The sequence below is a fragment of the Agelaius phoeniceus genome, chromosome 2, assembly GCF_051311805.1.
Source record: "Agelaius phoeniceus isolate bAgePho1 chromosome 2, bAgePho1.hap1, whole genome shotgun sequence".
NCBI classification, from domain to species: domain Eukaryota; kingdom Metazoa; phylum Chordata; class Aves; order Passeriformes; family Icteridae; genus Agelaius; species Agelaius phoeniceus.
The window spans coordinates 7,799,003-7,813,706 of record NC_135266.1 but is presented as its reverse complement, the minus strand read 5'-3'; the positions used below and the strand labels follow the sequence as shown (position 1 = coordinate 7,813,706).

The following is a 14,704-nucleotide window of genomic DNA, read 5'->3' as shown; positions in this document are numbered from 1 at the left end:
ACCGCTCTACAGAAGCAACATTTTATATTAGAGATCTGGACCATGTAAGTTAAACCACTTTAACAATATTAATTAAATTTTGATTTATTTGTGTGTCCATTTATGTGTGGGAACTCCAATGTAGGTTAATGGTTGGACACAATGACCTTGGAGGTGCTTCAGTGCCCCTGCCTGTATCTGTTACACTCTCCACACTTTATTATTACATTTCTTATGTAATCCAAGTGCTTACATTTTTATCACATCAAATATTTGCCCTGCTTTATATTATTTTTAGCAATAATATTCACCTTGTAGGAGGTTAACATTTGGCACTTCCAGCATTTTTAAAGGTCCATAATTATACTTAATGACTTCTGAATATGTTCACAAAAATGAACACTACTTCAGAAATACATTAAAGTACAGCAACCTCAAATTAATATTGAAAACATTTAATAAAAAGATTCCTATTGGACCTTACTTAAAGATGCCTGTTTTCAAGAATTTCTGCTAATTTTGATGGTTTTTTTTTCCTGTTTTTCCTTTGCAGAACATGATAATCTTGCTAAAAATTAGTTTAGTGAGAACAACTGCTTTCTACTGTACTGCAGGATCACTGCAGAGAACAGCACAGGAAGGCCTATGACGATGGATAACACTTCAATATGTCATTAAGCAAAAGTCTCCTAGCAAATATTTCAATTGCTACAACATACTAAACTTATATAATAGAATCTTTTACACATGAAACTGGCATATTTGAAAAGCTACTGAAAGTCGTGAAATGGAATAAAAGCTCTTTGAAATGTGTACATGCATAACAAATGAGGTACTTGACAATGCTTTCAGAATTCTTAAATTAATTATCTACTGAAAGGCCTTCATGCAAAATTTACACACATTTCTTTAAATTCAAATGTTAAACATGCACAGAATAAATTGATAATTTATTTCTGCAGCCATAAGGCACATGAGGGCAAAAGAAAATTAGAACATAACACCCTAAGATCTGTTACAAACACATTGGCTTTGGTTCTGTCAAGGCCTGCACATAGTTTAACCCACTAAAACTGTGGTTAAGTAAACAAGACAGGTTATACTCTTTTTTCTTCTGATTAGGGATACACATCAGATTAAAAAATACTAAAATAGTCCATTATCATATAGATGTAAATGAACACTCCTACTTATTACACCTAATTGATTACTGAATTAATGTGCATTAATAACCAGAATATTCCTCTGTACAACACCTGGAAAACACATACAGTGTGGGATAACAATATTGGTTTACACAATTATTCCTTTTCCTAATAGTTTCCTCTAAAATATAAAGGCTTTTGCTCTGAAGGGAAGTTTAGCAGAATGCAACAAATGTAAGAATAATTTTATTAAAGTCTGCAACCCATAAAGGTGCATCTGGGAGCAGGAGTGGGAATGATGGAGAGGATGGAGTTGTCCCTTTGGCATCTGGAGACTGTGGGATCTGCAGGTGTGGATCCACACCAACTTATGCTGCTTTAATTGCTGCTTTACATTCCTCCCAAACACAAACCACAAACTGTTTCTGTTCCCCTGCTCATTCTGGCTCTGGCAGCATGCCTGTTATCCTAAATTCTTTTTGCTAAATGGTTAGTTGGGGATGTTTTTTGGAGCAATTTTCTACTAGTTCAGCTGAGGGCAACATTAAAGTGCAGTTCTAGATGAAAGCCAGAACTACAAGGGAGAGGATGAAAGATGGGGAAAAAAGGGATAATGGGACTTCAGCAACTGGCAATTTACCCTGGGATATCACAGATTCACTTGCTGAAATTACTCCTCATCAAAAGTACTTGTTATGGAATTGCAGCTTATTCCTTATGAAAAAATACTTTTCATAGATTTGCAGCAAAAGAATTCTGACAAATGGTATTACATTTATGAGCATATCAGGGAACAGAGATACCTAAAAAAGAAAATTTTCAACTCAATTTTCCTGCCACTTAATTTGATATATGAAATTTCTATATACCACAATAATTTTGTTGATGCTTACTCTGAAAATAATTTATACTTAAAAAATGCTCTTTCTCAACAGCTCTTCATGTTTTAGCAATACTGTGGGCTAATTACACACACAAAAAAGTAAATAAAATGAACCGGTCAGATTCCAAATGAAGCTGAGTAGGGAAAGTCAAATTCTTGATTTTAAGCTGACAATAGTGTATAGCAGTTTTAAGCAAACATGTTTATTTCTCAATTTCTGAACTTCACCTACAGCATAAACAAAAGAAATCTTTCAAATTACTAGAATTCAGCAACTTGAACCAAGTTACAAAGGAGTAACATCTCTGAATTTAGGACAATTTTTGTCCTCAAATCAGATTTGAGAAACAGACACAGTAGGTGTTGATATGTAATACAAACTCAACAGACTGTACAAACTACTGATTTGTTGTAAAATAAAATTAAATGAACACTTATTTTGCAATGAATTCACACATCTTTATCCTAAGAAGGCCTTTGGAAAAAGAAAAAGGAGAATCCCACCTCTATGTACATCCAAAAGGATTAATTCTTCTTTCCATGTGTAACATAGACCTCCAAAAACCCAGTGAAACTGCCCCATAACTACACTACTCCAAACTGCTGACAGTTTTGAGCACAGTAATGAGGACCAATACTAATTCTTTTGTCAGAGCAGCAGGTTAGAAATACTTATTAATAGGTGTATTGTATGCAATTCCATCCCTTGCAGATTTTGAGAATTTACTGAAGTTTTCTAACACAAAGAATATTAAAAAAAAAGAAAAAAAGAGAAAAAAAAAACCTAAACAAGAGTAGGATCTGCTTACCATGAAATGAGGTTGTGTTAAGATACGCTTTAGCTCCTTTGCATCATTGTTCTCTGGGTAACATGAAATTTCTTCCAATACCTGCAAAATAAGCAGGAGAAATGTCCTATAGTAACTTTCTTTTAAAGCTATTGAAGAAACTAAACCCCTCACTGCTCAGTCAGAATATCCACCAATGATTATACACACCAACATTTCTGACACAGGGAAGGGTTTAAGAGAATGTGCCCCTACCCAGCTGCCCCAAGAGAATAAAATATCTTGTTCCAATGCTCTCTCTGAAACATTAAAGCAGAAATTTGAATGATTTTTGTTTTTTCAATTGACAGCATCCCTCCAACAGCTAAATACATGGGGACAGGAATGGAGTGCTAACAGGTGACATGTAAGACCTCCACCAGTTGTGCTTTCTTACATGGCTTCAATTTATTAAAACAGAATGAAAAACACTCACAAAATCAAATGTTAAAGACACCAAGTCTAGGTGGGCCATCTGCTACCCCACCTCCAAGCTCCAGATTTTATAAAATCTGAGCCACTTTACCACTGGGGAAGGAGTAAAGAAGCTTTAACTCATTTGCCTGCAACCTGATTATTACACCTTATTTTTCACATGCAGCTAGTTGGACAATGGAAGCAGAGCATTTTGCTTCTGGAAGCCCCTCCCAGGATTAACTGACAGCAAATTTTGCAGAACAGGACTTGAGGGCATCTATCAGTGTGACTTTAGCTATTACATAGAGTTTTAAGGTCTTCCTCCTTTAATAGCACAATAAACAGTTTTCCTATTCTGTAACCCCTAACAACTGCATGAATTTTTACTGATAATGCATAATACAATATGGGTTTGGGTTTTTTACTGCTTGCCATAAATAAGCAAATAACATACTATTTGCAAGGTACAAGAATTAAGAACATCTGTGTCTATCTTTGGTCTTAGTGGGCCACCTTCTCTCCAAGTCTGCTCTTCTTAGACTTATCTATGATAAACTTGGGGTTTTTTTCAATTTAAAAAGCTGACACTTCAAAACACTTCTTTTTGTGACTAAATTGTATAAACATCAGGTTTCTGGTGCAGATAAATAACCTGAACAGGAAAGATTCTGCAATTACCCAGCAGGAATGTTCCTTTTAACACCACTACTGCTGAAGAAAAGGTTAAATTATTAAACTGAGTAATATTCATAATCCTTACACAGATAATGGAATTCTGCAAGTTTATGCAACTTGTTACATAACTTGGGTAAGCAATGGTAATATTCCAGAAATAATTCAGATAATGAGCCAGAATACACATCTTAATGAAGAAAAGCAAGTCACATTTTAAATACAATCAACCTTTCAAAGGAAAAAAAACATACTTTAAAGCCATTACCTCTTTGGCTCTCTGTACAGCATCGCTTGGAGGATTCCTGATTTGTGGCGAAGATTTTGTGTTTATTTTGTCATAAAGCTGAAATAACAAGAAAACAAACTATTGAAATCATATGCTACTTTATATAAAATAATGAGTGTTTACAATAGCCTGCTTATGTTACCAGGATTAGGATGATTGCTAAAACTGCAAAAGTCCCAGATGTTCTGTATACAAAATCTAGCAGCCCAGGGTTTTGGCTTTTCATTTTTAAACATTTCCTGATTTGAACAGTGCCATAGATTCAGAGTTCATAGGATGACATGGGAAAGTTCAGGAGGTTAAAGGCTTCTGCAAGCCTCCCATGCTTTTGCCACGGATTTACAGAAACTATATTCTTCTACTAGAAGTGACCCTATGAATCTTGAATAAATGCTATAAACTAAACATTCTGCTATAAAATCAAGTTAATCTGCATATCTCGCTTTTCTCAATAAATCAAATATTCTGAGCAGTAATTTAAATAAACCTTGGAAGATGGGAAAATGCTCTTGAAGATAGAACATTACAAAAGCCAAATATTCTGAGAACAGAAAAACAAACTTTCTGAGAATGAGTACTCATAAAAAAGAGTAACCTTATTTTACTAGGATTTTGTTAGACAGAAGAATGTCATTGTATTAAAACAGGCTACTGCAAATCTTCCACATTTATTATTATTTTAAAAAACCCTTTTAAAAACTATTAAACTATGCAAAGCACAACAGAAGAAAGATCTTTCTTCAAGTTTCAAGTTAGAGATAAGACATTATGGGCTCTTCCTCATACAAACCTAACAGACTGTTCCTGTTCTAAAGGAAAAAATGTATACTTAAGAATAAACAGGTACTGTAACAAGCTGTATTTTCAAACAAAATATTTTGGCTTACATTTCAAGTGATATAAAGATGGTCATGTCTGTAATTATTTTCTAATTATGTTAGACTATTTCTTTGATAGCTGAGACAGAAAAAAAGCACAAATAACATTTTTAGGGAATTAGAGACATTTTTGTCACAGCAAGGGTGGTGAAACACTGCAACAAGTTGCCCAGGGAAGTTGGGGAATCTCTCAACTTTGGCAACACTCAAAATTTAACTGAAATTCAAAATACTGAATATAAAAAAGCATTCAAAATACAAAGGTGACTCTAAAACCTTCAGCAAACCCTAACACTGCCAAGGATGAGGTGACAAGAAATCACCACTCAGGCTGCTCAGCAAGGAGTGCTCAGGAGCTTCCTCTGGAAGTTCACAGCTCCACTGTTTGGCTCAAGAATGGCCTTGAATGTCTGAAAAAGGGAATCCTGCCAGGACACAGCACTGCCTTCTTCTCTTTCTCACACAGCATGAAATACCACTCAGTTTAGATACATAAACTGCCATAAATGCAACCCAACATCACCATCACTTCCCTAGGTGAACAATTTAACAAACACGTTGAACATTTCAAGCCCATACATAAATAAGCACAAAACCAGCAAACAGTGTCACTTCCAAAAACCATTCCCAGCAGGACAGTTACATCACTGTCTTGGGGAAAGAAAAGTAGAAAAGTCAAGCTGAATCAGTTTCTTCCAATGCAACAACTCCAGCTTGTGCTGCCAAAACACCACTAAACTCCACAGTTTAAGCAGCCTTGAAAGCTTTGTGATAAAAGCTTTCTGCTAGCTTGTAGTTCAGGAGACATTTTATTTGTGCACACAATTATTTGTTTTACCTTTTCTTAAATAAATTAATAAAATCTACCCAAACTCCAGCAACTGCAAATTACAAAGTACCACCCTTCTATGCCTGTTAAGAAACTGCACTGAGCACTGTATCCTGACCAAAGCACAGCAGAAAATGCATGACACCCACCATGAATATTACTGAATGTCTTTTTCCTTTTAAAGAGTAATGAAATTACAGAAAGGTTACCTTGAAATAATTTCTATTAGTTATTTCTAGCAAAGGTTGAAAAGCTGTGTTGCTGAAGTTGCTGATTTCCCTCGTTACTGTGACCCAAAACAACCAGCAGTTTACAGAAACAGTTTTTTCCCCACTAACATGGGAGAGTTATCTTCTGAGATTAGGAAGGAGGCAAAAAGAAAATTAGGGAGCAGAGTTCCTCAAAGAATGTTTAGAAAAAAAAAATCAAGGCAAAGTTCAGACTAAACAAGAGTGCATTTATTTTTCCACAGTGCCTTCATGCTGAGGCATGGCAGTTAAATTTCATCTTCCAGGATTTCTGCTTACTGAGGTTTGCTTTGAAGGCACCAAACTATCAGAAGGAACTCTGACAGCATTTAAAAGAAAAACCTTCATATTTGCACTAAGGTTTAAGCATGATGTATTACCCAAAGCAAGGGATCTATTAATTGTGGAGCTAGAACATGGCCTCACCCAGAGAATGGATGTGGATTTGGTAGATTCACTAGCACGAGGAGATCTCTTCATTTTGAAATGGATGCTCTACAGATACTCTAATTTAAGTTAGTTCATGGATTATTTTTTTTACAACAGGCAAGAGGAGCAAAGCTTATAATGTGCATTAATGCACCAGAACAGGTGAAGCAGTCCCACCTCCCTTGCAATCTTTGAAAGAAGACTTTTGCAATATTTTTCAATATTTTTGCACTTCAATACTAGCTACAGCAAAAGCAATTTAGAATTAAGGAATTTACAGCTTGCATAACTAATTTGTGAAAGCATTTGAATGTAAAGGTTTCATTCAGACATTAAAAAGAACATTTGCTCCCTTGGATGTAAGAACCAACACACATTTACACGAGAGTTTTAAGAAAGTGTATAAGAAAACTTTGAATAACACCTGTTTGTACACATCAGTGATTAAAGTGAACATTAATTACATCTCAGCCAGGCTCTGTATGCTCCCTGTGGTAGAGAACACATTACTTTCTGCAGTTAGCTACAACATTTTCATCACAGAAACCCATCCTGCTCACAATGCTGCCTCCTTTCAGCAACCCTGAAAATCTAAGTTCTACAGGGACCACACCAAAGGTGGTTTCTTGTAGAGAAGAATGAACTGGCTCATTTTTCACTGTCCTCTGCAGAAAACTTTTCTATGCCATAGCAACAGACTTACAGCAGGACAAAATGTGTGTCCTAATCATGGCTTTCTTTTTGCTGGGAGTCTCTATTTTCCAGCAAATAACTCTGCCCCCTCAGCCCAGGAACCCAACCTCCAAGAATGTCATTCCACAATAAGCATAAACATATAAATTAAAAATTTATAATAATTTAATAAAAAGTAAAATGCCACAGCATATGTAACTTTTGGCATTTCCAGACTTTTCAATACTTTGTATGTCAGTCTCACTCCTCAGCATTAGTTATTCTGCATTTCCTAGAAAGACAATTGAAATTGAGAGCTTGCTCTTGACAAGATTAGCAATCCCAACTGATGTATTAACAAACTTGATATAACAAACATACATTGACATTATAGCTAATAAACAGAATAGTACTGCTTATCAAGACCACAAGTTTTGATTTAAATTTTCTACGCTAGAACAAAAAATCTGTGAAGAGAATACCCACAAGTTGAGTTGCTATCAGTTCACCAGCTTTTGCAGTGTCAACACTTTTTGTCTTCTGCCTGTACAAAGGGAGCTCCTCTCTTCTGATATTTAAAGCAGACAGCCCAAAGCCTAATCCACAATCAGGCAGTCGAGACAAAACAACAAACTCTTCTGACTAGCTTTTCAGATGTGCAGAAATTCCTTTTTAACCATTTCCTGCAAGAGGAGTCAGAATACTGTTCCAATGCAACAACCCCCATCCAATGTCACACTGAAAAATGTAGGCATTTCACAAGTAGCAGAAATGCAGCTTCACCACCTGGTCTGATCCTGAATGTAATAAAGATCAGATCACACAGTGAAATCAGTAAGTATTTTAGCTGACCAAACCTCAAAGTTCCTGTGAGGCAAGTGAGAAACTTCTTAAAACAAGAACTACTGAACTGCTAGAGCATAAAGCCTCCTGATCATTCAATACAAATACACATTTTGTGGGGATCCAGTTGCAATTCAGACCAGATACTTGGCTGCCAATCTCAAATATTAAACCCCCACATTGAAACATCTAAAAATAATCATTATAGTATGTCCTTATAGATTTCACTTTCTGAACAGATTAACCACAGGCAACACAGTGATATTAGAGGGTTGTTTTTCATCACTTTTAGGTTTTGGGACCATCTAAAAAATTCTCATTTGGAGGTGCTGCCCCTTGCACAGCAGCATTTACTAACAAAGAGGGTTTTGGCTTTGTTACCTCCCACAGCTCCCTGTCCTGGTTCTCCATCCACCCCTGAGGTTTTATGTGTTCAGAGACTGAAAGAAATTCATGACCCACTGAATAAATAATACTCACAAGTAGCAGTATCAAAGAATGGCTAAAATTAAAGGGCCAATTAGATTTATGCTAGATCACATCATTCTTTCTTCTGCCAGTTCTGTTTCACATCTCCTTTTCCATGCAAAATATTATAATGTTCCCATGGGTGCCTCTTTTCCTGGGATTCTAAGCTCTCAAGGAAACACATCCCTGAAGCTAATAACTCTTACTGGAAAACACAGAGTAGCAAGGTCACAGCAGAGGTTTTATCTTTGTTTAAAGACAGTTTACTCCTTCCAGCCCTCTGTTCTCCACTGTTAAGGACTGTGCATGAAGTTCATTTTTACCATTTCAGCATCAGAGACCTAACATTTGCTTCCCAGCATGATTCTACAGAACATGTTACACTTCCATCCTGTGTCAAAGTCCAAAGCATCTTTCAGACTCTACTTTGTTCCTGCTAGAGCATTTTGGCTACAGCCCTCCACAGCTTCAAATCTTTTTCTGTGATACTCACTGTAGAAGAGGAGCATATCAACATCTGCATGCCAGTTCCTCACCCAGTGAAATGCTGAGCAATGCAAACAAAACTAATTCAACAAAAGGGTTCAGGAAGCAGTTTATCAGCTAAAATCAAGATTCCCTAACAGAGTGTTCTCACAGAAGACAGTCTGAAGCAGAACATGAATTCTGTCTGAACAAGTGTTTGTTTCTGTCATGCCCAGAACTGGCAGCTGCCAACACTGCAGCTTGTGACTGGAAGCACTCAGACTTTCAGTAACCCTGACAAGGGTTATGCAGATTTGAAGTACTCAATTCCTCTGTGCATATTCACATTCAAGCAATACATGAATAATCTTTCCAGTAAAAAATGTTGCAGTAGCAATTGGACCCTGAATTTCAATTTTCAGCTTGATCATTCATTAAGTTTGATTCATTCTGTTCTATGATAGAACAGAACAGAAATACATACTCCACAGATTTTTAGAGGAACTTTTATCTGCAAAAAGCTGGCCAACTGTACCTTGTTTTTAGAAGCCACCTATATTCCTACATACTCATTATGTGTCTTCTAGAACAGAGTGACACTTGGTGCTACCTGTATCAGAAATAAACATAAAACCAGATTTTCTTACACCTTTACCTACTACATGTAAGAGAAAATGATGCAAGCTAAACTCAGTCAGTCCTATGCAATTTCAGCTTTTACTGGAAGGTGCTTTCTTTATTTTTTTTTTATCATTCCTTATCTGGGCTTCTTCACTTGTTTTGTTATAAACCAAACTGTAACTTTTTTGGCGGTAAGAACAGAAGAGAGAAACTCAACTGGGCAGAACCATTTTTCTCTGAGCATTAGTTCAGTTCCCACTGTGTGTGACTGGCAAACAAGTGCATTGTAGGGAGTGAGAATGACAAACTTCACTGCACAAACCCTGAAATCCTGGCACACCACTGGAGCTAAATGCCAGCTGGAGAATGTTTAACATGTATTAACAGGTTGTTAATGACCACATTTCTGAGGCACAGAAGATAATACCCGCTTCTCAGGGGTCACTGCCTTGCTATGGGAGAAGAAGGAGATACATGAACTGATCTACTTGAAGAATGGATAGAGTTAAATTCCTGACCCTTCAGTGTGTTATACATGACAACAAACTGCCTGTCAGACAGGCAGGCAGAGTTGCTAGAACAGCATCTTAGTAAAACACAATTGATGAAGGTTTATTTTACTGAGGATGAACATAAATGACAGGTGAGAGATATGGTTCCCTTTAGTCAAGGTGGAACCCTGAAATGATTTTAGGCTCCTTTGAGAAGGAAAACACATTCCCCAGCCACAGCCAAAGACTGCATGTATTGGCTTTGTAGTGATCCAAAGGGTAAAAAGGATCCCAGAAAGAAATCCTCTTCACTGCCTTGCCAGGGTCTGTCAGGGGCAATCTGGTGACACAAGAGCTGTAAGGAAAGCACACAGCCCCTCACCTGTGTCAGCAGCAGGGAGAGATGCCCTGTGGCATTAGACATTACCAGTCAATATTTTATCAAGAATCTCTTCCACTGACATATTTGGTATGCTTGGAGACACGAGGGGAACCAGAAGGTTCAGGTAAAGAACACTGAAAAGGTTTTTCATCCTGTTATGTAGCCAAGTGTTGGCAGATCTGCTGTGTATCTTTTGATCAAAACCTTAAAAAGTGAAAATGTATCCAAGTTTAAATTCTCTCAAAAGGTTATAATGCTGTAGCAAAACTGCAGGCAGTCATGAACTGTGGGGAAATCAGAGTTCAGTCTGAAACAAAGACTACACAAATACCTGCAGCTCCACACACTGATACAGTGACAGATCCAAGGACACACTTCTGCTTACATTGGTTCAGACCCCACAGATATTCGGTAATATCTGATTTGTATATTCTATTTCTTTGCAAGGGTTGAAGTTTCTACCTTCAGTGTACATGAGCTACAAACAAATTTTAGCTCTGTTGTGAAACATATTCCTTTTTAGCAGAGATTATCAACTGCTATGCACTTACTCTGTAAAATCAAAGCCTTATCACTTCAGAGGCAAAAGAGCCAAGGAAAGGACTCTATTTGTACAAAATAAAACTCCAGGTGTGTGCATTTTTCCCCCCAAAACTGACTTTTTGAATTGTGCCTCTGGATTTGCTTCACAGTTACCAAGAAAACATTTATTTATTCATTTATTTCAAGTTGTCTCACAGAAATACTGAAAATGAATGGTTATGCTACTCCTCAAAATCACAGCAGACATTATTTTGTTCTGTTTAATTTCAGGTGTCCCTAAATGCCTCATTCATGTATGATGAACCCAGACTCCAGTGTCTGACAGCATTTTATTTCCTTACAAAGTAGGACTCTAACCTAGTAATTTGTCTCCTATTTTAAGGAAAACCCATATTAATACTCATCATAAAAATGTTATTGACTGTAGAAGCTGCAGTTCTCCACCAGTGACAGAAGATGTTGAAGACATGTTAGACAGTACACAGACATAACCAGACTTTATTCTGTTCACACTGCAAATGTTTTAACATCTTTTGCAAAGATGAAATATGCCAAACTAGGATGAGATAAAGGTACTGCTTTGCACATGGCAGTACCAACAAAACCAGCAGAGCAGTTGGAAAACCAATACAATAAAATTCAAAGGTCCCATTTAAAAAAAGCAAAACACTCTCACTCTGGAATGTACCACTAGTAGTGCTGGGAAAAATTTGGGCTTACAACATTATTTCCCAAGGTACTCTGACATATCAGTGACTTCAAGGACACAAAAATCCCATTATTTCAATAACAGAGTTTCTTTTTTTTTTTTTTCTTTTTTATTGCATTGGATATAATTGAAGCTGATCTTAACAAAACCAAGGCAAAGCACTTTTTAGAGATGACACCATGCAGCTGATCAGATAAAAGTAAATGTAAAAGACATTGAGGTGCTAAAGGGAGTTTAGGTAAAGAGTCTGGAACAGAAGTCTAAACAGGGGTGTTTAGTCTGGAGAAAAGGAAGCTCAGAGGAGACCTTATCACTCTATAACTCACTCAGAGGAGGAGCAGGCTAGGGGTTGATCTCCTCTCCCAAGTAACAAGGGGACAGGTCAAGAGCAAATAGCCTTAAGTTGTGCTAGGGAAGGTGTTAGATTAGATATTAAGGAAATTTTTCACAAAAAGGGTTATCAAACTCTGGAACAGGCTGCCTGGTGAAGGGTGCACTTGGCAGTGTTGGGTTTACAGCTGGACTTGATGACCTTAAAGATTTTTTCCAACCTTAATGATTCAGTAAGCACCAGGAAAAATGACTCCCTCAATACAGAAGGGCTTCATAAAGAGATTTATTCCATGGACAACACCTTGCTACACCACACAGAATAAGCTTTGCTCCTGTCTTTCCCCCAGCTTTCAATATGGACTTCAATAACCAAGAACAGGAACTAACAGAGTTGGGTTAGGCCTGAATGGGCTTCATTCCCAAAGCTGTGCCCAAAGTACCTTGCCAGGGTTGGATTCTCACCCTGAGGAAAAAATGCTAATGACCACAAACCTCATTCCAGGGGAATACAGAACCCATAAAACCAGTTAAATCCACAGTAACTAACAAGAACACAGCTCCTCCCCTGTTTTGTGATGTGGAGCATACCTTGCACCAGGAGGTGCTAATGCTGGAATTCACAATTATTCTTGTTTCTCCCTGTTCACATGAATTTTCTGCAAGGATATTCTGAGAACAAAAATACACTGCAATGAGATCACCAGCACCCAGAACAGTCAACAGGCCCCAGCCAAGTACCTGAAGGACTGGAAGGAGGAGGCAGAGAGGAATGACTGAATTCAGAGACAGAGGCAGAGCTCTGCCAGTTTATAGACAGCTCTGGCTGTTTATAAATTGCCTTTGGGTTTTTTGAATGCAAACTAAGTGCAGACTGAAGTATCACTCCAAAGTTAAGCTCCAAACACTAAGAAGCTGAAGCATTATTTAAGATTTGCAGCCCAGGTGCTGCAGCATTTCCTTATTTTTGTCATTTCTCAGAGCAGATCCCAAACTCTAGGAGAAACAATAAAACCAAGAATCTGAAGGTTTATAAGGAAAAAGCCCAAACACAACAGGTAGCCCTTATGGTTAAAAAGAAACTTGAACTACCCACAACACAAGAAGTGAAGAAAATGTAGAAAGTTAAATAGGAAATTGATCCCCTTTATCTCAAGACATTATCAGTGAAGTTAATTAAATATTTCACAAGTGTCAGGAATACAATGCTATTGTTCTTTGATGTATCAGGGCCTAGTAACTTAAAACCAGACTGAAATAATGGGGATTTTTAGTTCCACATAAAAAAAGAATTTGTGGATTTTGGTGTAAGAGATGTTGGTGCACACAGACACAATGACACACCTTTTACACAGGGGAGATGACATCAGGCCAAGAAGAATGGGCTAAGTACTAAAATTCCCATTTAAAATACATTATCAAGCTGAATTTCACTTGAGGATTCACCATATCAGTATCAAGCTTATAATTACTCAAAATGACAGAATATTAGTTAAAAAGAAAACAGGTTAAGCATAACAAAGTAACTCTCACAGTGTCATGAGAACTGAGCCAGAATTTTGCACTGTTGGAAAGTGGTGGATACATAAATTTCTCAAAAATTACTCTCAATTAATATAAAAGTAACTGTTGGCTCATATTTGTATTAGCCTTGGGTTTAAGAGACTCACTCACTTATCAGTATTTCATATTATAAAAATGTGGAACAGTGCCTTCTGCTCTGAAGACTAAATATAAAATAAATTCCCCATTTCATTTGTAAGGCAGAGGAACAGGAAGAACAGGAAAACAATGAGAGGATGCTGAGTGGCAAAATGATCCACCAATCCCAGCAGCAGAGAAAATGAAATGCAAAGGTACGATGGAAGATGAAAATGGAAAGGATTTTAGAGAATGATTATGAAATAATGCAGAAGGAATTCCAGGATAGCCTCTGCTTTTTGTGTTCTTTCAGACAGAGCTTCCAGAGAAGTTACCTGTTGGAGAACAAATGCACTGCTCTGGTGGTGATGATCCAGCCCACCTGCTGAAGGAATTCTCTCCAGTTCTCCCTAAGGCTGGGCCATTGCTCTGTCTCCACTGCCTGGGAAAGGAGCTCCCACTGCAGTGTGGGACAGTCCCTCCCACTCCTGGGGCTGAGCACGCTGCCTCTGCTCTGGGATAAAAGCCAGATTTGATTCCCCAAATAGCAAGGTGCCTTCCTGCCAACATAGTTTCTTCTGGGTTGTTTTTTTTTTTTTTAACAAATATTTTCCATGTGTTTTTGTCTTACAATGATATGAAATAAAGGACAATTAAAAATATGAGAACAATGTGTTTTAAAAATGATAAAGTAATATTTCACTTAAGCATAACATGCTCTGAGGGATTTTAAGCAAGACATCCACAACACACTTTGTGGTCTGTTTTTGCAAAAGAGAAGCATTCAGGTTTCACTAAAACATGTTCCCCCTATAAGTGCTAACAAAATCAGTATTCAAGAGGGTAAGGACCAATGAGCATCCAAAAAAACTCACACCACACTATGTGATTCACATATAAAGTCATTCTCATTCAAATCAAAACACAATAAAACTGGATGATC

At 37.2% G+C, this 14,704-nt stretch overlaps 1 protein-coding gene across 7 annotated transcripts in view; it reads right to left on the bottom strand.

The window, feature by feature from the left end:
- The window catches only part of CASK (calcium/calmodulin dependent serine protein kinase), a 188,875-nt gene that overhangs the window by 34,474 nt on the left and 139,697 nt on the right, over nt 1-14,704 (bottom strand). For all 7 annotated transcript variants that reach the window (XM_077171610.1, XM_077171627.1, XM_077171600.1 and 4 more), the window contains 2 exons: nt 4,192-4,269; nt 2,817-2,897 (listed from right to left, as the gene is read on the bottom strand). In XM_077171610.1, the coding sequence (XP_077027725.1) occupies nt 2,817-2,897; nt 4,192-4,269 (159 nt within the window). The remainder of the gene's footprint in view (nt 1-2,816; nt 2,898-4,191; nt 4,270-14,704) is intronic.